General features: G+C 39.6%; 1 protein-coding gene across 11 annotated transcripts in view; it reads right to left on the bottom strand.

Moving 5' to 3' along the window:
* The window catches only part of man1a1 (mannosidase, alpha, class 1A, member 1), a 105,553-nt gene that overhangs the window by 30,411 nt on the left and 49,257 nt on the right, over nucleotides 1-25,885 (bottom strand). For 9 of the 11 annotated variants that reach the window (XR_013281115.1, XM_077510051.1, XM_077510050.1 and 6 more), the window contains 3 exons: nucleotides 16,136-16,232; nucleotides 7,215-7,330; nucleotides 3,540-3,620 (listed from right to left, as the gene is read on the bottom strand). Coding sequence is in view for 10 of the 11 variants with exons in the window: in XM_077510051.1 (XP_077366177.1) it covers nucleotides 3,540-3,620; nucleotides 7,215-7,330; nucleotides 16,136-16,232 (294 nt within the window). In the remaining variant the exon portion in view is untranslated. Of the gene's footprint in view, nucleotides 1-3,539; nucleotides 3,621-7,214; nucleotides 7,331-16,135; nucleotides 16,233-18,082; nucleotides 18,186-19,765; nucleotides 19,908-25,885 lie in introns of those variants that run through there. The other 2 variants (XM_077510052.1, XM_077510056.1) reach the window with 2 other exon arrangements.

Below are 25,885 nucleotides of genomic sequence, written 5' to 3'. Positions count from 1 at the left end.
GGATTTTACCAAATAAATTTCCCCCCAAAAATGCGACTTATACTCCAGTGCGACTTATATATGTTTTTTCCTTCTTAATTATGCATTTTTTTAGCTGGTTCGATTTATAATCCGGAGCGACGTATAATCCGAAAAATACGGTACTAAAATAGTTGTCAAATGTGTAAAAGATATGCATTCGTCAAAATTGACTTTGGATGTCATATTTTTGCTGTTCCCAAATCGTTTTAGAAAGTAGCAGAAAGCTAAAGAATTTGTGGACGGATATTTTTCATACCTGCTTGGATTGTAGACAGGCTGGGGATGCATATTATTGATAGAAAACCTCTTACTATGGGCCCTTTAAAGCTAAGCTAATACGCTGAAAGTCTTATTCGCCATAAAGTTGCAAGTTGAGGCACAACGGTGACCTTCCCCAACATTTTCAATCTATTCTGCCACCTTTTACTTCTTCTTCTTCTTCTTCTTCTTCTTTTTCCTGTGAATATGTCAGAGTCGTTAGCCGCACGCTAGCCGCCATTTGGAGCCCACTCTGCCGGGTGACCTTCATCGCAGGAGAAGGCCACCAATCAGCCGCCTTCGCCGAGGAGCCCGACTCGTATGAGGGGAGGCGTGCAATGACTTTTGAGTGCCCGCGTATTGATTGACTCATTAAAAAAAAAAAAAAAAAAAAAAAAAAGAAAAAGCGTTTATGAGCGAGTGCTGAGGAGGGATAACGAGTGTCACAGTTTGCTCCCGCCGCGAGGCCATTACGCATTCAAATCATCCGCTACCTGCACAGATTCCCGTCAAGAGATTTTTTTATTTATTTTATTTTTTGTCCTCGTTTTCTGTACGCCAATCAAGCCGCTTGGATTTTAAACTGCGAGGATGATGATTATTAATATTATTCATTGTGGATGTCGACATGCAGATGTGGGTCACGCGCTGTTGTCGGAAGTCTAAATTTAAATTTTACAAAGCACGGTTTTTTTTTTTCTCTTTATATCCTTTTCTTCTACAAAAACACGATTTTATGTTATATACGCCCACGTCTTGTCTTCGATTGTGTGCAAACAATCCGATTTATTTTTACGAGTGCTCTCAAAGCTTTTACAAGCCGCGCTGGCAATAACGTGGCAGCTTTTTGTCTTGTATTCATCTTTCAGCATGCGTGTGGATAAACGGGCAACGAGGCACCGCAAAACCGCTGCAAGACACTCGTTGACTTCTGATTTGTTCTGCTTGCTAATACAATTTTGTCCCATAGGAAATAAATAGGAATGGAAATAATCAGTCCGAGGGTGTTGAAATGTTTATTAGCTGTACTTAGTGAGATTTTAACATTCCATAATGGAGAAGCTGTTGTATCAGTTATTTTACTTTTGTTCCAAATGAGCGGCCTTCAATAGTAGACTCGTAACTCTTGTGTTAATCGGATTACAGCCAGGAGAGCTGATCAGAAAAACACCGATTGGAAAAGGTGCGGGAAAAAAAAAAAAAGACAATAAGGATGTACTTCCCCTGTTGTTGTTTTCTCTGTTTCCTGATCTTGATCGTCTCCCCCACTTTGTTTTTTTTATTTTTTTTTATTTTCAAGAACAATAACGACACTACTGAATGTTGACATCTCGCAGAACATAATGTGTGGCAACAGTTGTTTTGTTTTTTTCCCAAAATAAAAAATAGATGCTTAACTCATGTACTCGCAGCCATTTTCACTGAAGCCAGCCCCTTCGCTCGCGGCTGTTTCACTGGATTTTGACTGCAGGGCGCACAGAATATTGTGTTCTATTGCTATAAAAACATGGAACCTACCAAAAGAAAGATTAGAGTCTTCTTTCATCAGAAAAAAAAAAGCGTATTTGTACCCGTTTCCGTTTTGCAGCAATTAGCATTAGAGTATCGCTAAGTTTCACCATTATTCACAAATTGGTTTAGAATTGTGGGGAAATCAGCTTGTTTTCAACATGGTTGAGCTCTTATACTCTGCTGCCACCTGTTGCCCGTGTTTGTAATAACTAACCATTGCGTCAACCCTTCTCTGAGTAGAGAGGCTGCATCAAAGCCTTGTGTATGCACTAGCATGAAGAAATAAACGTATACATACCAGTATGTCTTTGGGACACAAAACATTTAAAAGAGAACATATTTATATGTTTTTGGAGCAAATGAGTTAAATTGATATGAAGCCAAACAACTGCTAACAGTTAAACTGTAAAATAAGTTAGCATTAGCCAACCTTAAGCTAGTGCAGCTTCATTAGACCAAATGATATTGCTTGGTTGAACATTTTTGGTATTTACATATACAATGTTCAATTCTCTAATTAAACTGAGCCTTCCTTTTGCTTCCATGTTATATGACAAGAAGTAAAATATTAAAAAGTTTGCAGGTGATAACACATGCAAAAGGGGTCACAAACTTATTTTTGTGGATTCCGTTTTGTAGCCTTACAGTGAAATCAAATGAAACAAGACGCATCAAACGTGTTGGTAAATGTCCGTACATCTTTCTCATCCTGTAATGTATATTTCAAGAAGCATGGGAAGCACTTCAACACGGAGCTTTGCAATCGAGTGCAGTGTCGTGATGCCAGAGAAAAAAAAAGTGGAAGTCGAAAACGAAGCAGCCGCAACAACGTCGACATTTCGGATTTCCAGCTCGCAAATTTGACGCACGTGCCGACAGTCTCACTGAGCTTGAAAATTGTTGTTTTGTTTTTTTTTCTTTTCCTTCTTGCAGCTAATGAAGGCGAAGACGAAGCAAGGCCTCGCTCGCTTGCTCGCCGAAGACACAAAACGCAGCTTAAAGGCAGAACAACATCGACAATCAAGGCTGCAGTCAAATCTCTGGCGAGTTAGCCTCTTTTTTCTTTTTTTTTCCCTTTTCCAGAGCAGCCGCACTGTAGCCCGAGGTTTTAAGAAGCTCTGTGGCGGCAGGGATTTGCAGGCCGCAGATCTATTGATTCTTTAGCACAAACTTATAATTAATTAGGAACAGAAGCATATCATTAAGGAGAAAAGGAGACGAGAAGATCAGAGGAAAAAAAACACCGCTGATGTCATTCTCCGGGCCTCGTTACGGAGCAGATTATTCGCTCACGTTCGTTTTAACAGTCTTGTGATGTTACTTTCTCATGAACAGCAATAACGTGCATTTTGACACTTTTTTTTTTTTTTTTTTTTTAAATCCCAATAGGTGGGTTTCATATGACGTCACGACAAGCGCCCAACCCCAGAAGGGGACAGGAAGTAATTTCCCCATAGGAAAGAGCTGAGAAAATGCCGAAGTTTTGTGTCAAACAGGTAACCCTGACAAGGTGATTTAAAATATATATATACACAGAAAGAAGACGGCAGACCTGGATTAAAAACCTTCATCTGAAATCCAGAGGAGCAAAGGATGGGAGATATTGAGGTTTAAAAAGGTCCACTACAGAGGACAAATTTGAATTGCTGGTAGTCAGGAGGATAGAGGAGCATTACTAAAAAAAAAAAAAAAAAACAACTGTCGTTTTGCCTATTGGCTGTCAGTCCTCTGCATACGTCCATCCTTACCTCTTTGCCGGACAGATAGTACGCCGACAGAAGGCCTCCCACGAAGCGGATGTTCACCTCGAAGACGGACACTTCGGCATTCTGCGGTGGGAGGCGAATCCAGGAAGAGGAAAAACACAATCAGCCAAGTTCACTTCAGAAGCATGAAAAAAAAAAAAAATGTAGTCTTTCTGTATGAATTTCTGTGTGGGCGGAGCATAAGACAACGTTTGAGCACTCACCGGCAAGGTTATTTTAGTTTATTTATTTATTTATTTTTTATATATATTTAATTTAATATTAATATTTTTAATATATTTTTTAGTAATACACATTAAAAAAAATCTAAAACTAAAACTGAAACTAACTAAAACTAAACTAAAACTAAGCATTTATTAAATAACTAAATCTTACCAAAAAACACCCTGAAAACTAATTAAAACTAACTAAATTTAATTTAAAAAAAAAAAAAACTTAAAACAAAATAAAAACTCTACTAAAAAAAAAAAACGAAAATTTAAAAACTGCTCACCAGAAACTCAATCACAAATATTTAAAAAAAAAATCAGCCACTGAATCTAGTTTGACTTAGCAACATGACATTTGGTCGGTATAGCCAAATAATAAGTAGAGCCTCAAAAAAAAAAAAAAAGTCTTGTCAAGACACAGGAAGCCGTGTATTTTGGTTTGAAAAGAACAATTTCATTTGATGTTGTTGTTTTTTTTTTTATTATTATTATGTTTTACAGACGAAAGGTCACATTAATGGTGAAAGTTTTCAAGTCATTTATCTTGGTCTTATTATTTTATTCTAAGAGCTGGCATTTAAACTGACTTTTTAAACTGTGTATATATATTATACATCATCCAGCGAATGGAAATTCAACTTAATTGCAGCTGTGCTTGTTGACTGGCAGGCGAGTGCTCCGAAACTCAACTCAACTTTTATTTGCTGTCTCACGCAGATTAGACAAAAAGACAGAACGCTGTGTCCTGCGCCAACAACAATTTAAAATGTTTTCTCCCCGACTTGCTGATTGCGAAGTTGGATTGTGCTGCTAATTAATCCGCCGCTAAACAAAACAAAACTACACACAGAATGATTTCCTCCATTCCTGCTAAGCCAAAAAGTACAGAAGATATTGGAACAAGTAGTAAATTAGAATTTTTTTATTTTCAGCTTCGGGAAAGTTTTTCCTCTCCCTGGGGCTCAAACTTAGTTTTCTTCATGTATCCTGTCACTATCCAAATACGATCATTTTCATTATTTCTTCACAAATGCTAATATTGGATTATCCGCATGTCATCAATTTAATAAAGTAACCAACAAAACCAAATTTAAAAGTAGTGAAAGGCGCTTGATTATTGAGGTTATTGATCAGCATAACTGGTGCCGGGGTAGGGCTGCTTGATTCTAAAGAAAATATTAACTAATTTGCTCCCAAAAACGTATAAATAAGTTCTATTTTAAATGTTTTAAGTGTCTCAAAGATGTATTTATACGTTTTTTTGTTGTTGTTTTTTTAATGCTAGAGCATACAGAAAGCTTTGATGCAGCGTCTGAACTGAAGAGAATGCTTGAATCAATGGTAGTTACTACAAAAACGGCCAGCAGGTGGCAGCAGAGTATAAGAGATCAACCAGGGCCATGTTGCAACAAGCTCTTTTCCCCAGCTGTTTTAAACAGATTTGTGAATAATGATGAAACTTCATTCTAGTTAAAATGTCTGGGAGTGAATGAGTTAATCACGATTCATTTGGTAATAAGTGAAAAATCATGATTAAGACAATTGTTTGTCAGCTTTTTGACACAAAACGTAAAAAATATTAAGGCAATATTATAATGAGACAATTATGCAAGTTTTTGGGAGTGAAGGACAAAGTATTAAAAACGTGTTTACACGTTTTTGGCTTTGAATGAGTTAATTTGTCTCAGTGCTAAATAATAACTGATTCCAAGGCTGGCACATGAATAAACATGAATCCAAAAGCCATTATAGCGCAACAGCAATAATTACAAACGTTATGATGTGTACAGGGAAATGTCATTCACGTTCTTTCCTTATTAGTGTGCATCCCACACGGGAGGGCAGCAACTAAAACAAAGCGCTCCGGACTGCGGCGTGGTTCCGTTTAGCATTCAGGTGAGGCGGGACCCGGCGGACAAAAAGACATTCTCCGTCTTCATTTGCGGCGAGAGCTGCTGGCGGTGCTGAATTGTTTTGCGGCTTTCGCTTCCTCGCTCTGTCGGGCGTCGCTCAGGTTTTCCTCGCCCGCTTTTACCAACGCTCGGGCGAACGTCCGTCGTCGAACGCTGTTTGACATTCATCAGGCATGCAAATGAAGGTTCGGCCTCTCAAGGTGATTCGCTCGGCTAAGATCGATGATTCCGGAGTTTATTGAGTGAATTATGTGCATAACCTTTTCGCTAACTCTGTTTACTTGATCAGCATAATAAACACGCAACACGGCATTCTCGCCTTGGCTTCTTGTTCGATTGCGCAAGCATAACAAATGTTTTTGACGTGCGCCAACTCCCATAGGCGTCATCCCTGTCATGTTTTTACCTCTGGCAATATTGCGATTAGACTGATAAATGCTCATTTTGCTCATGATAATCATAATGTGACATTTTCATACTGTTTCCTCTCTACTTTTACGGCAGTGAGAAATGTTGAAACTTGGGACGTAATGATATCCAAATGTCACAATATGATATTATCATGATATGAAGCTCACGATATGATAATTATCATGATATTGTGGACAGGTTGGCGATATTTAAAAAAGGTCACAATATTGTAATAAAAAAAAAAATAAAAAAAATAAAGAGCTTAAACTAAAAAAAGAAACACCCAATATTGTGTTTTTGTACATTCCATCAATGAAAAATATCATAAATATTATATATAAAACACTTGACTCATTGAACAATTTTCAGTAGTGAAAAGTTCATATTTTGTCCAGAATGAATGTCATAACGTCATTATATTTCATGTACGATTAATACCTATAAAAAGTTACTTTTCTACTTGCTAGGGATGTAACGATATCCAAACAACACGATACGATGTTTTCACGATATGAAGGTCACGATACGATAATTATCACGATATTGTGGGGAGGTTGGCGATACAAAAGAATGTCACAATATTGTACAGAAAATTAGCTTATACAAAAAAAAAAAAAACACCCAATATGTTTTTGTACATCACAGCAATGAAAAATATAAATATTATATATAAAATAGAATATATAAATATATTAAATATATATTGAGGCACTCATGCTAGCACACATTGAGTTCCTACACATATTTACTATGGTCACAATCATATATTCCCCTTCATTTGACAATTATTGTGGATTTTAAACATAGAAGGGACAAAACATGCCTTGTGAAAATTAAACTGCAACTAAAGAACTAGCCACCAGAGGGTGCTAGAACTGCACAAATGGAAATTAACCTGCCTTTGTTAACAGATGTGCTTGCATTTAAGATCGTGACATGACTACGACGATATATTGTGGCAGTTTTAATATCGCAATATCACGATATCGCCATTATCGTTACATCCCTAGTTGAAACGTTACTGAAAACACTGTGACTGGCATAATTTCTAAAGGGGGATTTTTTTTTGGGGGGGGGGGGGGACTTTCAGGAGGCCAAACATGGCAAATTTGAAGTCAGCTCACCACGTTGAAGTCCAGGTTCTTCTCCACCCACTCGGTGGCAGCGTCAAAGTCTTCAAACATCTCCATGATGTAGAGCGTATCCAGAGCGTCCACGATGGTTGCGCCTTTGATGCTTCCTGGAAGACCAAATTCAACCAAATTACTTTAGAGACTTCTTTGCGTGAAAAGAAAAACAAAATGAATAGAAATACAATTAATTGATCCGTTTTTATTCAACATTGTCAAAATCTGTCTAAAATAAAAAAAAAAAATTAAAAAAAAGTCAAAATGTTTCCAAAAAATGATCAACATTTGTCAAATTTATTAAAAAAAAATAAAAAATAAAAAAAAATAAAAAAAAAATTTAATCAGCACAAAATTTTCAACATTTGTCCAATTTTTTTTTTTTAATTGTTACAATTTGTAAACAATGTCAAAAATTTGTAAAACATTTGTCAAAAACAATCCTGATGATGGCCGGGTGTTTTGGTTCATTATTCCATTTTTCAGAAGCCTTTAGCTCGTAAATTAAAATTTTACATTCCTCATGAAATCACAATCTCATGGGAAAGCTTATTAATTTCAGTTTCATCAATTCCACAAGCCTTATTGTCTGAAATTGGTCCAAATTGTCAAAAACAATTAGTATAAATGTCAAAATTGTACTGGAAATCTGTCAAAGTTTTCAAGCTTTTGTCAACTGTGACACAAACGTCTCAAAAATATGTCACTGCCTGTCCAACATTTGTCATTATTGTGTGGAAAAAAGGCTTTGTTTTTTTTTCCAACTTGGGTTTTCTCGGGGCCATTTTGATGAGAAATCAAAGTACAAGACAAGCGAAAATACAAACAAATAAACCAAACACGTTCGGGCCTGATTATCCCATCAGCAGCTTTCGGTGCCGACAACATCGTGCCGGCGACTCGTCCTTCTTTCCACCTTTGTGGAAGTCTGGAGGTGAAGAGGCTTTTTTTTTTTTTTTTTTTCTCTCCCCTCCTCCATGTCTATTGTCTTGTCACACTGCTTCCTTCCCCCTCAATGCTCCTCATGTTTGGCACTGAGTGTCCATGAGAGTGATACAGATGGCTCAGACACTGACCTGAATACTAATATTATCCCTTTTTTTTTTTTTTTTTTCCTCCTTTCCTTTCCCCTGACATCAGCTTGAATGATACGACACAAAATTGTGGCAGTGCTGTTTGATTTTGGAAGGTCATTTCTTTCTTTCTTTCTTTCTTTCGTCTTCGGGTATTCCCGCTGATTTATTCCATTTTATTTGGGAGTACAACGCTAGCGACAATTCCCCACCTTTCAGTCTTCACTGTTTGTGAGATCAGCGTGCCACGGGATGACGGCAATTTTGTTGCGTGTGTAAAAAAACAACACACCAAACAAATGTTCATCTGTTTTGTTTTTTTTTGTTTTTTTTACATTTGAAGGGTAAAAGAACCTCGTGGGGGGGCATTTCTACAGTGGTGTCAATTAATGCTGCTTTTGCTTCAGCTCACTGCTGTTCACGCCAGGGATGTTATGAATGGAAAATTATGCATCAATGGATCAGCATAAAAAAAAAAAACATCCCGATTATTCAGCCCGTTATTTCACACGTTTTCAACCCAAGCCTCATCCACGACCCCCGACCAAAAGAAACACTCGCCGAGGCCGACGCCCGGGAATGCGCAACGAAATTGTCGGATTAAGGGAATCGAAGACATGGCGGTGCGGTACATTGCTTCATCTTAACAGCGATGACACTTTGACTGCTGAGTCAGCGCGCGGCGCCAGATGCTTCTTATTTTTCGCTCGTCCGCCAGGGCTGGAGAGAGGTTATACGTCTTCCTATAAGTCCGCATTTGGCGAGAGAGAGAGAGAGAGAGAGAGAGAGAGAGGACAATAACAGGAAGCGGAACTGGCAGAGTCATGAGAAATGTTCTCAATCGTTGTCATTTCTGCACAATTCTCACAGAACTAAATTTCACATATGTGATGTGATGCTGACTGACCGATCAGGCTGATGGTTGTTGGCAGTTGTTGGTATAATTGGATCAATCCAAGTTAAAAAAAAACACTCGTATCGCGTTACACAGTCCATTTTATGGCAAAAGAATCATGTCTGTTTTTTGGGGCTACGCAAAAGAAAGCAAAGAAGTGAAGAGACAAAGAAGTCATACCAGGTCATGCACAGTAAATGCCGAGTGTTTTCAAGATGATCTTTTTTGGGCGGGGGGGCAGAAAAGGCCATGGCGGATCCAGTCACATTTCGCATGACCCGCGGTTCACGACTCATGGCCAAAGAAAAGGCAAAACTAGAACAAGGGCCAGACTATTGTTGAGGTTGCGCTTTGTTTTCATGCGCTGAAAGTCATTTGAGCTTTTTCTGTTGGGGAGAAAAAAAATATGTAAGCACAGCAGGAATAACTTAATTGTACAGTTGAACCGCTTGTTTATTGTTGGGAGCAAGATCTGGACCACAAGCGGTTTAGCAAGCGTATATTAAAAAAAAAAAACAAAAAAAAAACAAACGTATTCCAGCTTCTTGAAATACACTTTTTAAAATATTCCTTAGTGTCTGCTCCTACTCTGTCACTGTCAAAGGTTGAGAGACCGTCGTAAACATCACTTGAGGAACCGGAATGACTCCTGAGCACGCTTCTCCACATAAGGGGACGTTTGTTTGACAGCATAAGAGTACACACATATGGATTTTTTATTTTTTTTTTTTTTTTTTTTTTTTTTAGGTTGATGCTGATATTTTTGGGAGAACCAAAAAAAATACTTAACTCATTCGCTCCCAGCCATTTTTACAGAAGCAATCCCCTTCGATTTATTTTGCAAGGCCCACAGAACATTGTGTTCAATTGCTATAAAAACATGGAACCTACCAAAAGAAAGATTAAAGTCTCTTCTTTCATCAGGAAAAAAAAACATTTTCTATCTTTTTCTCTTTTGCAGCAATTAGCATTAGAATATAGCTAAGTTTCATCGTTATTCGCAAACTTGATTAGAATTGTATTTGAGCGTTTTATCAACATGGCCCTGGTTGATCTCTTTATACTCTGCTGCCGCCTGCTGGCCGTTTGTGTAATAACTACCATTTCTGCAACCGTTCTTTGCAGTTGAGAGGCTGCATCAAAGTCTTCTGTATGCACTTGCATAAAAAACAAACAAACAAACATAAACACGTATAAATACGTCTTTGGGACACTTAAAACATCCAAAATAAAACACATGTTTACATTTTTGGGAGTGAGTGAGTTAATACTGTTTAATTGACCGATTCATTAAAAATAACAATTCAAATGTATAAAGTAAGTTCGATGACTCCCATGTCACTCACCAGGCTAGGCCCTCCCTTTTTAAAGCCATATATAGTCAAAGTCACAGTGTCGGTCATAAGCATGCTTACCTGCATCAAATGTGCATGTTTTAAATTATAAAGCTTTAACATAAATCTATAGTGGAGATAAAAAAAAATAGGATAAAGATATGGTCTCTACTTTGCAGACCTTTGCCCAAATAAAAGACTGCTGAATAACCGGAAAAAACATCTTGACAAAGAGGGACCAAGCAAATTTCCTCTTGGCTTGTGGGAACTATTCTTGATCGAACTTGAAGTTTTGAGGTGTAGCTTGTTTCTAAAGAAGTAAGAAAAGAAACCACACCAAAAATCGGGTGCGTGCATACCATACCATGTGGTAGTTATGGTTGAAAAGAAAAAAGTACAGGTATGCTGCAATGTTAGTTTTCCATCCAATTAAGGCGTGCACATACTTGACAGGGTTAGGTAAGACTGGAATCCACATTTTAGTTGAAACCAAACCCTTCAACAACAAAACAACACACAGCCAAGTGTTTGCGCGGGTGTGTATTTTTAATCACGGACAATTATCCGAAAGAGCAACACCACGAGACGTAGTCGGCGACCTAATTTGTGTGCCGATTAATTAGGCTAATGTGGGCACACAATCAAGGTACATGATGGCATAAACACAGGCAAGTGTGTGTGTGTGCTGCCGTCATCCCGTTCAAGCCTCCTCGCCGCTGGGAAGGAAGGCCGCGGCGGAACGACGCCATCGATCTCAATTACTGGCGGCGAATGTCACATTCGGACGCACGACGGCACGGCCGGGCGGAGGCTGCGGCCCCAGACTCAATGTCAAATAACGTAACCGCTGAAAACGACTTGTCTGGATACATAAAGGGGAGGGATAACAAACACAAACAAACAAACAGGTTTTCTCCAGCATCGCACGCTAACGATGCGTCTAACCGTGCGATGAGATTCCAAAAAATGACGATGAAGGATTTCGAGGCTGGAAGCAGCCGGAAGTGCACGCGAGCCTGCCAGCTTCAATGTCCACGTTAGCGATCACACCGATATGCTTTTTTTCAGGGCCGATGCCGATACCGATTATTTAGTCGTCAAGGAGGCCGATAGCCGATATTTCAAGCCGATATTCATTTGCAGTAAAAGAGAAAATAATAGCGTAAAAAAAAAAAAAAAAAAAAAAAACTTTTCTTTTAATTTTAAACATATTAAGAATAGACAGTTTTGTTTAATTAAAAATTAACAGAAATTGTAGGGAACTTCCAGGTCATCAGCATGTGTTAAGCTAAATTCAAAACTAAGCAAGTAGATAAATAAATAAATAAATAGTTTTCTACTGTAAATAATGTTTTCCAAAATTTCAACATAATTTCTAAATGTATTTTATTTATTTATTTATGTATTATTATTATTATTATTATTATTATTATTTTAATAAATTAAAAAGTGTTGGGACTTCAGTGTTTGCAGCAAATAAAAAGTTTGCTAAAATGCCCCACTGTAAATAAAGTTTTCCAAAACTTCAACATAATTTCTAAATTTATTTTTTTAAATTATTTTATTTTATTTTTTTTATAAATCAAAAAGTGCTGGCACTTCTCAGTGGCAGCAGTGATAATATTTTAACAAGCAGATTTTGATGTGAGGATTCGCCACATTGTATAATCACGCAATGTCCATTGGCTTCAAGCAAAAACGCGGGACAAAAAAAGTGCTTTATTCTTTGTTTTTCAAAAGCACAATATTATATATAGTATGGCATTTTCCTTATTAAAAACACATTACAAAAATTGCATTTTGTGAGGGAGGCTGAAATGGATTACAAAGGCGGATAAATCTCGTTACCGCAATTGTGCAATATCTCTATTCATACAAAAAAAAAAAAAAAAAAAAAAAAAAAAAAAAAAAAAAAAAAAAAGCGCCCTGGAATTACATCTCGAGTGTTGGATTCCCCTCCCCTTTGAAGAATCTCCTGTTTTTTTCCCCCCAACTACCACTGGAATTTGCGTCGCACGTTTTCATCGCCGCGTTTGCTTTTTATTCCACAATTTGACCTCGCGGCCGAGCGATTAGGGCGGATGAGAAATGCATCAGATTAGTCGACACGAGGTTGTTTGTTTGTTTGTTTTGCAATGCGAGCGACTCCGTTGCAAACAAACTCGCAGGGGGAAAAAATAATAAAAATAACCGCTGTGACATGTTCACCGTGGCGAGAGAAAGAAAGAAAGAAAGGGAAAACAAAAAAACAGAGGAAAATGCCTGTGGGCGTATGACGGCAAGAAGGAAGGATTCCCATCATTCTCCTGTACGTCCTTTGGGCGTCAACAAACGATGGGACAATGCAGGAAATATTACGACAGCGCTTGGCTTTGTTTTGTTTTGAAAAAAATAAAATAAAAATAAACAGCCGGGAGTTGTTTGATAGACGGATGCGGCTGCGCTTTGTTTACCAACGACGACAACCAATTACATTTAACCTTCAAGCCTGCTTCTGTTTTTTGTTTTTTTTGCTTCCCTTTCAGTTTGTTCAGGACAATTTTGGGCCACCAACAGACAGTTTTTTTTAAGATGTATGTTTTTATCTTCTTTGCATTTTTTTGGTGACAAACAGAACACAACAAATGAAGATATACAGTTACGTCAAGTAGGGGTGTCACGATTCGCCAACTCCACGATTCGATTTAAATTTCGATTTTGGGGTCACGATTCGATTTTTTTTTCGATTTTTTTTTTTTTTTTTTTTTTTCTCCGCTCCCCCACTTTATAACACAGAGGCATATGCTTCTGTAGGCTAAGGCTAGTCTATGATCATTGGTTCTATTCATTGTACAGTAAATCTTATTTCAAAAGATCGGCTACATATAGGTGATGCAATTTCCATATTATTTTTGTGTAAATTTATGTAATATATGATAATTGACATTAGGCAGGAATGATCAAATTCAAAGAATTTATTTACAATATAAAGTTAACCGTCTTGTTCTTACTGAAGTGTAAAATAAAAAAACAAAAACAAAAAGTCACAGTGGGTGCCTGCCATCTATTGACTGTTTTTGGTTACAACAGTGTGCTGTGCGTTCCTCTTAAAATAATGTGCAATGTGCAACAACAACAAAAAATATATTGTATCCAAAGTCATGGAACAAATACAGCCTGAACAAACTATATCCCAACATTTACAGTTGCTGGGCATACTGTAGCGTGGTTCAAGTACACTAATTAAATGTTTGAATCCAGCGTTTTCCAAGGCTGCAGGTCTGCTGCTATAAATAGACCTATGGATCTGGCGTTTCGCGCGAGCTGAAGTGTGTGGAAGTTTCACTGTAAATGAGGATGAAATAGTTGGTTGGACCGTTGTTTTCCCACTTCTAGTTGAATTTGATAAATCTAAATCTTTGTGATGCCTGCGTAAATGTCCCGTCATGTTTGTCGTGTTTCCCGTTGTTACGGCTGGCGGCTCGGGCCATTCAGTTTGAATGCGCCAGCGCGACACTCTGATTGGAGGACTGTGCCAGCGCGACACTCCGATTGGACGACTGTGCCAGCGCGACACTCCGATTGGACGACTGTGCCAGCGCGACACTCCGATTGGACGACTGTGCCAGCGCGACGCTATTGTGTATCCGTGTATTATACCCCTATTAGTTATTGTTTCTCCTCCGTTCTGTCAGTTCTGTCAAATGCGGTTATTATTTGTTCACCTTCCACTTTCACTCCCTTGTCAAACCCCTGCCTGAAATTTCAATTAAAACTACTCAGATGTTAAAGTCGACCCGTGTTTATCTACTCTATATTTTCTGTTATTGTGTTACTTCCCTTCCCCTTGACGAGCCGGGCGTAACACCGTGGCCGAGTACAGTACGCGCACATAGCATATCTTGCAACTGTGGTCTTTTTATCGACAACGTGAACGTTGTCGACATAACTCACCGGGAACGCAAAATGTTTCCAAACTGGTGACGAGAGAAGCGGGAGCGGCTTGAAGCACCATTGCTGTGTCTGTCCGCGCTTGCCATCATGACTGCAGGAGAAGTCAGCTAACAAGTGCCGTTAGCTAGTAGCTGAATGGCTGCGTCTCATTTGCTTTCCTGGGAGGTGGCGGTGGCGGCGGTGGCGGCGGGCGCGGGGGGGGGGCATCGAATCGTGTGTCCTCTCTTCTATTTCGATGCTCGAAATCGTGACGTAATTTCGATCGATTTCGATAAAAAATCGAAATCGTGACACCCTTAACGTCAAGCAGTCGCGACATTTTTTCCTCTACATTCCTTGACTTATTTAGCCATTTTTGGCAGTCAAACATTAACCCTGACTTAAAGAGCTAAATTTCATCAGTTTTCACAAATTTATTAAAAATTGCAAGTAATTTGAATTTTTTCCTACATGTCTCTGGTTGATCATCTCTGCTATGCTGCCACCTGCTGGCCGTTTGTGTAATAACAATTTCTGCAACCGTTCTTTGCAGTCGAGAGGCTGCATCAAAGCCTTCTGTATGCTCTAGTATAAAAAAAACAAAACAACAACGTATAAATACGTCTTTGGGACACTTAAAACATAAAAAAAAACGTATTTACACGTTATTGGGAGCAAATGAGTTCATATATAAGGCTCATCCATTAAATTAATTACCAAAGACTAAATGAAGGACATTTTTGCTTGAAATATAGTTAAGTTTTAGTTGTTTTGTAAACATAAAATGTAGTTTCAGTTAGTTTTCTTTAAAAAAAAAAAAAAAAAAAGCATTTTCGTTTTTTTTATTTCATTTACAATATTGTTTTTTGAATTTTAGCTTTTTCATTAGTTTTAGTTAACTAAAATAACGTTTAATGGCACCTCCCTTCTTACTTTGGCCATCTCCAAACATTTTTGTTTTTATTAAGAACCAAATGGCATTTTTTAGCAAATGTCGCGGGCCACTGAAAAATGGACGGCGGGCCGCAAATGGCCCCCGGGCCGTAGTTTGGATACCACTGGCCCAATCCAATACTGGAAAATGATTCTAAGTGTTATACCGCTTTCAAGATTGTAGCAATGTTGCCGTACACCATTTGGACAGACGATAATACGTAACGTAGCGTCTCCGGAGACATGTTGTGCCTCGTTTGTGGCGTGTTGAAGTGTGCGTTCAAAGTGTATTTATAGAAGCCTGCTGACAAGCCACAAAAATGCCGCACGCTCGCAGCTTAAACGTGCGATGAAAAGAGCAATCAGACCTCCGACGCCGCCGCCGCCTCAATCCATCGCTTTGAACAAACTCTGCACCTGCTATTAATATTGTTCTTTAAAGTGTCAAACGACATTTTAGGAGGTAGAGGACAACTTTTGCGCGGCCCCTCGGTTAGCCCATGAACGCACATGAAACGGAAAGACACACCGAAAGACTGACAAACGGACGCACGGTGCTCATTAGCCAGACAGGCATCGACAGCATAACCCCAAAATATGAATATATGATAAGTGTGACATTTAGCCGTGGATTGATGGCTTCCAAAATGACAGCCAATTGGAGCTAATCTGAAAGGCCGAGGCTGCTTGCGCCGGTGACGCCAAATCAATCCTGGCGATGTGCGTGTGCGCGTGTCGGTGTTTGGTATTTGGTGTTTGTGTGCAACTGACCAAACAGATTGCTGGAGTGGCCTTGCTTGGAGACGGGCCGGAGCTCGTTGGAACCCCAGGCAAAGCGCCGGTAGCTGTCCCACGCGTGTTTCATCATCTGTCAGAGGAGAAAAACAAAACAAAAAGTGTGAGAAGACAGACAGTGCATGAGTTCAGGATATGTACAAGAGATTCTTGAACGTCATACATCTTAACATCTGTAGATAGCATTTTTTGGCCCATTTGACATCCGAGGAGTTATGTACAGGAAAAAAATTATGTGCTCATGTTCCAATATAATATATATATATATTTTTTTTTTCAGAGCAAATGTATTATATTGTTGTAGGTTTTGCGACAAATATGAACTTTTATTTCACGCTTCACTCAGAAGAAAAACAGCAAAATGTTTATCGTGTGTAATGTCGCCAACTAGTGGCCTGGCATGCACACTACACCTTTGCCATTGACAAAAACAAACAGAAGCCAGAAAAAAGGACAATACTGTATTGTAAAAAAAAAAAAAAAAACCTTAGCTCTTACAAAAAAATATATATATATTGTGCTTTTGCAACAAATGGAAATCAACCTGACTTTTTTTTTTTTTTTTTTTTTTTAAAGATGTGCTGCTTTTAATATCGTGACAGGACGACGATATATTGTGGCAATTTTAATATATCACGATATTGCTGTTATCGTTACATCCCTAAAAGATATAGAAATTATCTAAATTAATTAATTAATTTTGTTGCCTGAAGTATTATTTCCATTATTCTCCCACAAAAAAAAACATTGCTTTGGACTTTGCACAATTCATGAATCATGAAAAGCGATGTTTCATTCCACTCAAATCAAGGTGACATATTTCTTTCTGCACAAGTTCCAACGCTAAAAGTTGGCAATAAAAGGCAAACTTTTCACCATTCAAATCATCAAAAATGCACCTTTTCAAGAAGATATCCTCCTCTAAATGGCCAATTCGAGCGCTGGCAAAGTAATTAGTTGAACTGAGCATCATTTTTATTTTTTTTTAAATCCTAGCAACCACCCAGCTCCATCATCCCTCCCCTAATCATCCTCAGCTAACAATCATCTCTTTTCATTTGGTCGGGACTCGACGATTCTCGCTCGCTAATCCCGCTTCGACAGCATCGGCGCGCTTAAAAACCCCCTTCAGCCGCCTCCTCAGCCTCCCCACCCGGGTCGCAAACAACTTGTTACCGTTGCTGTTAATGAACTGGCCAGGGCGAGACACCACTCGGACCCGTCGGCCAGACACCTGCTCAGTCAGTGAATCAGTTCGGTGAATGAGTCAGTCAGTCAGTCAGTCAGGCGGCCAAGCAGCTTAGAAAATCTCATTTTCAGCTCGGCTAGCTCCTCACCTGTCACACGGTGGCTGCGCAAGCCAAGATAAGAGGGCGCTCAGGAGAGCCCCACGCCGACAATAATATCGCTCGATGACACGCTTACCAGCCACACTTCAAAATTTCATACAAGCTACAAAAGTGACCACATGAAAGTGTTTGTAAACAGAAAACCCCTTAAGTCAAGCTCCCGGAATGCGATAACAATTTACATATTTTGAATTTGTACGGCCACATTTCGTGTTGGTATTTGACAATATGCTGTGCTAATACTGGAATAATCAATCCTCGAGAATCCCGATCCAGCCTGTTTTCCATCTTCCTCTCCACTAACACACCTGATTCATGATCAGGATCGTTATCAGGCTTCTGCAAAGCTTGCTGATTAGCTGATCATTAGATTCAGCTGTGATGAAGGAGGGAGGCATGGAAAACAGGCTGGATAGGGGCTCTCGAGGACCGAACTTGGCCACCCCTGCATTAAACTATACTTAAATAATATGATTTAAAAAATAAAAAGGATACTTTGCAGAGGGACTACTGAAACCACAGACTCAATTAACGTCTCCATAACAATTTCAAGAAATTAACAATTATACTTTACACTAAAATCAGGTCACTTGCTGTTGATTTTAGGTCACTTCCAAGTCACTTCCTGTTGAAATAGGGTCACTTCCTGTTGAAATCCGGTCACTTCCTGTTGGTATTAGATCACTTCTGGGTAACTTCCTGTTGAAATCAGGTCACTTCCTGTTGATTTTAGGTCACTTCCAAGTCACTTCCTTTTGAAATAGGGTCTGGGTGTACCTAATCAATTGTCCAAGATGGCCGCCACTCAGGGTGGGCGGGGTTGCGAGAATTCTGGGCGTACCTAATCATTTGTCCAAGATTGCCGCCGCCCCAATCAAAAACCTCCAACTCTTTTGTTGAATCTTTTAACAATATACTAACCAATAGTACCCGTAAAAAAAGTATGAAATTGAGTAAAATTTGCATAGCCTTCCGACCAACGGTGTCAACACACATCAACCGTCTTCATTTTGAACAAATATGCATTTAAAGAGCCCAAATGTCTCCGCCGCAAGTCAAGATAGGCATCCGGCGATAGTGTCCTCCAGCCTAAGCTCGTTAATTAACACTAGCGAGGCTGCTAATTACAGCTCGTCAACACGAGAGGAGGGTCGAGAGCGGCGATCTCCCTCGGGACGGCTTCAGTCGTTCCAGGCCTGCTGGAGCCGCCACGTACGGAGCGCGTCAACAAATTAGCCTCGGATATCTGAAGGGTGACAGCTGAGAAGTCAAATACAGCACACCAGACACTTCATTAGGTACACCTGCACCAAAAATTCTTCTGGAACAAAAGCGCGACAGGGTAGAAAGAGGAACACCACAATGGCCCAAATAATTAAGCCCCGCCCAAAAAAAATGTCGACTAGCAGGCTACTTAAGTTTAGTGGAAGACGGTTTCACATGGTTAAGTTTCCAATTTGGAATATTTCCCAAATTCTTCACTTTGGCTTCCCCTGGAACTTTACCAGCAACCATGACATGTTGAACAGAATCTTTCCACCCCTTGGCAACTCGACCATTTTCCTTTTGTGTTTCAATTTCAGCAGCTTGTTCCAAAAGATTTGTGATGGCGACAGTTTGACTCAAAAGAAGCAAAAATGATTTACATGATTTCCCGTGTTAAAAACAGTTTGAAAACGAATCACAAAAATTTAGTTTGGCATTCAATCAGGTCATCTGCATAGAAAACGTACGATAGGAAATCTGGAAGAAAAAAAAAACATGAATCAAATTGTTTGAAAATGAGTAGCGAGGCTCCAATTTGAAGCGCCGGCGCTAGCACGGCTAAACACTCCTGCGTGTTATCGGACTCACATCCCGACATGTTGGCGCTAATTGGATTAGCAGCTCAGGATTGTCCAGGTTGGCCACAGCGCTATTTCAGACAAGCTAATTGGCTTTACACTAAAAAGGTGCCAAGCACCGCTGACTTAAGTACATTCAAGCCTGATATGGATCCAGAAAGGAAGTCACTTGACCGATCAACCTATTGATCAGATGTGAGATGCTGATTCTGATGAGCAGTTTTACTCAAAATCCTACCCAAAAAAATGCTAAGCAAACTGAACTGAACCGTACTACCCGGATTACTTGAAAAACAGAACTTTTTTTTTGTTTTGTTGGACTTCTTACAAAAAAAATAAAAATAAAAATGTGTTGCAAATCAAACTGAAGATTGACCGCTTGATGCTAACAGCTAACCATCTGCCAAACATACCAATTGGATTTTGGACATCTGGTTCCAAAAAGATAAGACTAGGTTTCTGTTTCAAGTCTGGCACCGTCTTTCAACATCTGCCAGGACAGGAATTCGCTCCACCACCATGGAAGCCAACACGGGCTAACGGCGGTCCAAGTCCGACGTCCCGGTGAGGCCCGCTCTCGTTTCTCTTGGGTAAGAGAGAACCTGAAGTCGGTCCAGAGATTTCCTCACTGCGCGTGCAGCACAAACGAGCGCACACGGCCACCGTGGCAGATCATTAACCCGCTATGCAAAGGTCGAAGGGCCCATTGACCCCGTTTTTCTGCTCTCATTCCAACAACCGAGCCACTTGCACAACTAAATCCTCGCAAACTTGCGGCTAACAACGGCTAAAGTGCTCCGCTGTGGACGTCAGGTGGTCAAAGCAGCATGTCGCAGGACCTTCAATTATTTCATAGGCTGCTTCAACCATTTCTTAACGTCTTCTTTAAGATGAAACGAGCGCAAACGTTGGCTGTCAAACTGTGATTTTTTTTTTTTTCCCCATACGAAAGATGATATCACGTTGACGTCACGCATAAAACGTCTTCATGTTAGTCCAAGCCTCTCAACGAGCCGCTACATGCTGAGAACTTGGGCAGCGCATGAAAAGATTCCCTTTGATCAAACTGGTTATAAAAAATAAAAAAATAATCTAAATATCTTCCTCCTGTTGCATCATCAAAGTACACAAGACGCTGTGAAGTCAGAAAAATTACAAGCAAAAAAATAAATAAAAAGCAGATAGAAGTTTGGCTAAAAAAAGAAAAAAAAATCAATTTGAAGTGATGCAAATAAAACATTCGTTTGCACAAGGTTGTTATCGTAGATTTCGTTGCCAGTACTTGACGTACATTAACTCATTCAGTGGCAGCCATTTTCACTGAAGCAACCCCCTTCACTCCCTGGCTGTTTTGCTGGATTTTGACTTATTTTTGCAAGGCCCACAAAATATTGTGTTCTATTGCTATAAAAACATGGAAACGACCAAAAGACAGATTCAAGTCTATTATTTCATCAGAAAAAAAAAAGTATACATCTGTTTCACTTTTGCAGCAATTAGCATTAGAATATAGCTAAGTTTCACAGATATTCACATTACTGGTGAAAACATTGGCAAAAAGATCTTGTTGCAACATGGCCCTGATTGATCTCTTATACTCTGCTACCACCTGCTGGCCGTTTTTGTAATAAGTACCATTGATTCAACCGTTATCTTCAGTTCAGTTGGTCCGATCTGCGGGAACGGAACAAGATGGTATTCTCCGGAGTTTGTGAACTCACAAATAGCGCCAGAATTCATCTTGCGAGCGCACCGTTATATTTATACGTTTTTGGGAGCAAATGAGTCACCTGTCATTCAGTGCAATTTGTCAGCGTACCAGATTGCACGTCATCGGCTACTAATTCACCGGGAATCGCCGTCGTTCACAATTCGGAGGAGTCGTCTTAATTATTCCGAGCAATTGCATGTGAACCATTTCGCACCTGTGCGCATTTGCCATCGCCGCATGCAAATCAGACCCCCTGCTCGTCTCCCCTCCGTATAATTAAGACTGAACAAAAGCGCAAATATAAGGGGCCGGTCGGTTGCCCAGGTGGTCGGTAGCGTGCGCTGGCTCTAATGGCGGCAAAATGAATACTTGCTTAGCGCGCCAGGATCACAATTTGCCCAAGTGACAAGTGCACTCGTACGTGAGACCAAGTGGAGCGCAGCGTGCACAGGCGGAAAGAAAGAAAACTATAAAAGATCCATTAGAGGTGTGACTAGTGTGAAAGATCACTGGCTTTGCGCAAACAACTTCTAAGTACGATTACAACTACTACTACTGTAAATACTCAACTTTATTGAGACTTGGGAGCTTCGAGGAGCCATTTTAAATCCAAAAACACAACAAACAAATCACGCAGGAGGAAAAGTAAACCCTCCCACCACCATCAATCAACTCCAACCAATCAAATCCGTGCTCTGTCCGTCAAAGAGCCGAGTGGAACCCGAGGAAAAGCACACGGGGATGGAAACTCCTAAATCTCAACATGAAGCAGCCAGTGGAACGTAATTCAAACTTCTTGTTGACGGGCCTCACTTTGACAAATGATATTCAACCAGTCGCATCCACGGCGGCACCAAACCGGGACCAAAGAAGACCATCGGGAGCCAAAGAAAGTCAAACGAGACCGAATGTGTCACGTGCTGGAGGTTGGATCCCAAAACGCAGCCACAAATGAGATTTTAACTATTTATTCACATCGAGGGGCGTGCAACAAACTTGACTAGATGAGAAACAAAGAGAGTTGCACAGAGAGACAGTGGTAATAAACCGACAATGACGCCGCACTTCTCAACCAGCTACTACAGACAGTGAATCGATCTGATTGGTTGTGACTAAGTAAAGGATTAAAGATTGACATCACATAGGTCCTGACATCTGTTTTTTTCCAGTTGAAACCAGATGCTGGTTACATCAGTTCGAAACAGACACTCGTTACAAAACAGACACTTGAACCTCACGGTCATGAACCCAAACTTAACAGGTCATGAACTTCAAACTTTAACCCTGGCCTGACCCCAGACATGAGTCGAGACACAAAAATTACAGAATGGGACCCAGACAGACCAAAGGTAGCCAAAGGGAAAGTGTAGTAGTAGTATTAGGGCTGCACAACATATCACGATATTGGCCTAACATGCTTAACATGACAAAAAAAAAAAGGAGCGAGGAGAGAAACTGACTGATACAATTCACTACTGCACTCTGGAGAGAGAGAATAATAATAATAATAATAATAATAATAATAAATCCCCTCTCACCCTCTCCTTTTATTTGGTTTCCACGCCCCTAGTTCCATGTGTGTTCCAACCTGGCTTCGGCACTATTTAGCCGGCGCAATCATCCGCCAACGATGCCCAAAAGTCAGACTTTTTGCAAACACTCTAACGAGCCAATCCTGCGGCGGCCGCGACGGCGTTGACAAAACCGTTCTCAAATCCCAAAATGTCTGATTGTGGTTTAATGATGCTGATAACGGCATCGATGCGATACCTGCGCCGCACACACGCTGATCAATATTAGCTGATGGCTGTCTGGGGAGGAGGATGAAATTAAACAAGTGGTGAAAAAGAAATAAATCCATACATCAGTGGGGGGGGGCAGAAAAACAGAAAAACGCTCCTGGCAGTTACCGAGACTCCGGCGGGGGACGCAACGATTGCCTACAAAGGATGTTACAATAAACGCTCGACACAGATGTCTGGGCGCCATCCAGAAAGGGGAGCCATTTTGTGTGTGTGTTTTTTTTTTAATTAAATTGGACTGATCTAGCTAAGGAGCGCCATCGAGGAAATGGATCTAAGTCTGTGCGAAGGATGACTAACGCTTATATTAGTCACTTTATGGTCTTAAGTTTCTACTTTAAATTATAAATTGGAGGCCTGTTTCCCAGGCTAATGAATTTAGCCCAAGTAACTTTTTGAATCAAGCATCATGAGTCCATGTATTGACTAAGCAGGTTTTTTTTCCATGTAAGATTTGTATGAAAATGTATTATTTATCTGAAACTTGAGTCTTATACAGGTTGTGATCTGTTTTATGTTTGAACAGCTTTGAAATAAAATATTAAGGCTTAATGCTCCATTAAAATAACATTCTTCCATGCTTAACTCATTTACTCCCAATAACGTATAAATACCTTTTTTTTTAAATGTTGTAAGTGTCCCAAAGAAGTATTTATACGTTTTTTTTTTGGGGGGGGGGGGGGGGGTTTATGCTAGAGCATACAGAAGGCTTTGATGCAGCCTCAACTGCAAAGAACGGTTGCAGAAATGGTAGTTATTACACAAACGGCCAGCAGGTGGCAGCAGAGCAAAGGAGATCAACCAGGGCCATGTAGAAAAAAAAAGCTCAATTACTTACAATTTTAAATAGATTTGTGAAAACTGTGAAAATGGCTGGGAGTGAATGAGTTAAGGTGTGAACCCTAAGACGTTTTGGTGAATATTTTTCTATCAAAAATGGTTGTTTAAAAATCGATTCGGCCGCCTATTGAATCGATTGGAGAATTGCGCGATGTAACATCGCGATATATTGCCGAATCGATTTTTTTTTTTTAACACGTATGGCGTATACATTATATGCTAGCAGTAAGCTAGCAGACATTCATCAGGCAAAGTTATGAGATGTCAAAAATTGGGCATTTGTTTCATACGCCTCACAAAATAGACACTTTGACCAACCTGTGAAACATTTCGACCGTTGTGTCCTTCAGCGTGCTGAACAAACAAGCTCTCGTGGCCGAATCTCTGGAGAACGACCGTCCTAAACCCTTGAACGGCTCGCGCTAAAAGCGATAGCAGTTTAGATGTCAGCGCCGGGGGTTGACCCGTCATTTAACTCCACCACTGTTTGCTGATCCGATCGCTTAAGAACACAAGATCAATAATAGGCTTGCGTCACCATCAGTCAAGGCTGCGAGCTTCGTCGCCCGTTGTCAAAACACTCGTCCCGTCACAATGGAACACACTTACGCACGCACGCATGCTCACAAAACCAAACTCATTTCATTTTCTTTTTCAGACCTTCAATTTCACGCACCTCCACCTCGCCTTATTCACTGTCTATTATTTTATGGGGGCTGACAGTTAAAAGCGTGATAATACAGTCATTATGCCACATCTCCGGCTGGACGGAATTAGATTCGCTCCACTCCAGACTAATTAAGACGCGCATTCAAAAAAAAAAAAAAAAAAAAAAAAGGCATACTTTATCAACTTTCTGCCAAACGTATTAGGCACAAAAAAATAAAAAATACCGGCGTATTGGCGTAAGTCATTTCCACATTTGCATTATGAACGCGTCCGTATAATTTGGTAGTTCGTATTCAAATGCAATTTAAAAGGGCTTATTATGGTAATTCCCATGTTTTAAAGTCAATTGAGACGGTGAGCATATTTTTTTGCATGATTAATCATATACACCTGAGTGACCAATGCAATAAGTATATTTAGTAAAATATAAAAAATTGTATATTATCATTATTTAATTATTTATTTTGTATTTATTTATATATTATTAATATTGAGCTGTCAAACGATTAAATTTTTAAATCAGATTAATCACAATTAATCACTTAATTAAAAAGGCTTTTTAAATCAACATTTTTTTTTTTGCCCCACCAATTTTGTGTTTGTTCTTGTGTTATGTCATGATATCTTGACATCTTCAACATTTTTTTTATCCACTGCGCCTCATCCTGTTTTTCTAATCAGTTAATTACTTGCATAATTTAAAATGGAAAAAAAAAAATGACCGCGATAGTTTGACGCAAACCAATATTCTGAATGTCATATGCAAACATTTATTATATGCTTTACTTTAATGCATGTAGTTATGTTTATTGCTCAAACGCAACCGGTGCTAACTTTAAATATCCTGAACATGACGACGACGATATATTGTGGTCTTAATATCACGATATATCGCTTTATCGTTACATCCCTACTTCATATTGTGATAATATCGTATCATGATGTTTGGATATGGTTACATCCCTAATGAATAATGCGACATTTTTTTGCGATTAATTATTTAGTTGACACTTTAACGTCGACGACCCTAAATATAATATAATCCTAATTAATAAAATAAGCAATGTAATATAAACGCTGAACAGTTTGCGCCATCAATTATACACGCACAAATTCCAAACCTCTGACTGACTGGCTGAATAATTTAGCTGGTGTACTTTTTCCTACTTGTACGGTAAGTGGGCATGCCACAACAACACACTCACAAAAAAAAAAAAAAAAAAAAAAAAGAAGAAATAAAACAAAACAAAGCGCATTTCAAAAGAGGAAGTGGAAGTCGAGCTCGGCAGCTGACACATCGGGTCAAGTCTGCTTTTGGCATGGCGGCAGGCAGGCGGCACGACATGGCGGGTCAAGAAGAGCCGCCCCCTTGAATGCCGCGAGCACTTTCATGTGGCTTTTGTGTGTCGGCCTGCCAACGTCGGAATCTGACGATCAATGACACAGAAATGCCACTCAAACTTCAAGTTGATTTCGGAGGAGCGTGAAAGTTTCAAGAAACTGCACTAAAA

Source organism: Festucalex cinctus, chromosome 21 (genome assembly GCF_051991245.1).
Source record: "Festucalex cinctus isolate MCC-2025b chromosome 21, RoL_Fcin_1.0, whole genome shotgun sequence".
NCBI lineage: Eukaryota > Metazoa > Chordata > Actinopteri > Syngnathiformes > Syngnathidae > Festucalex > Festucalex cinctus.
This window is presented reverse-complemented; position numbering and strand designations above follow the sequence as displayed.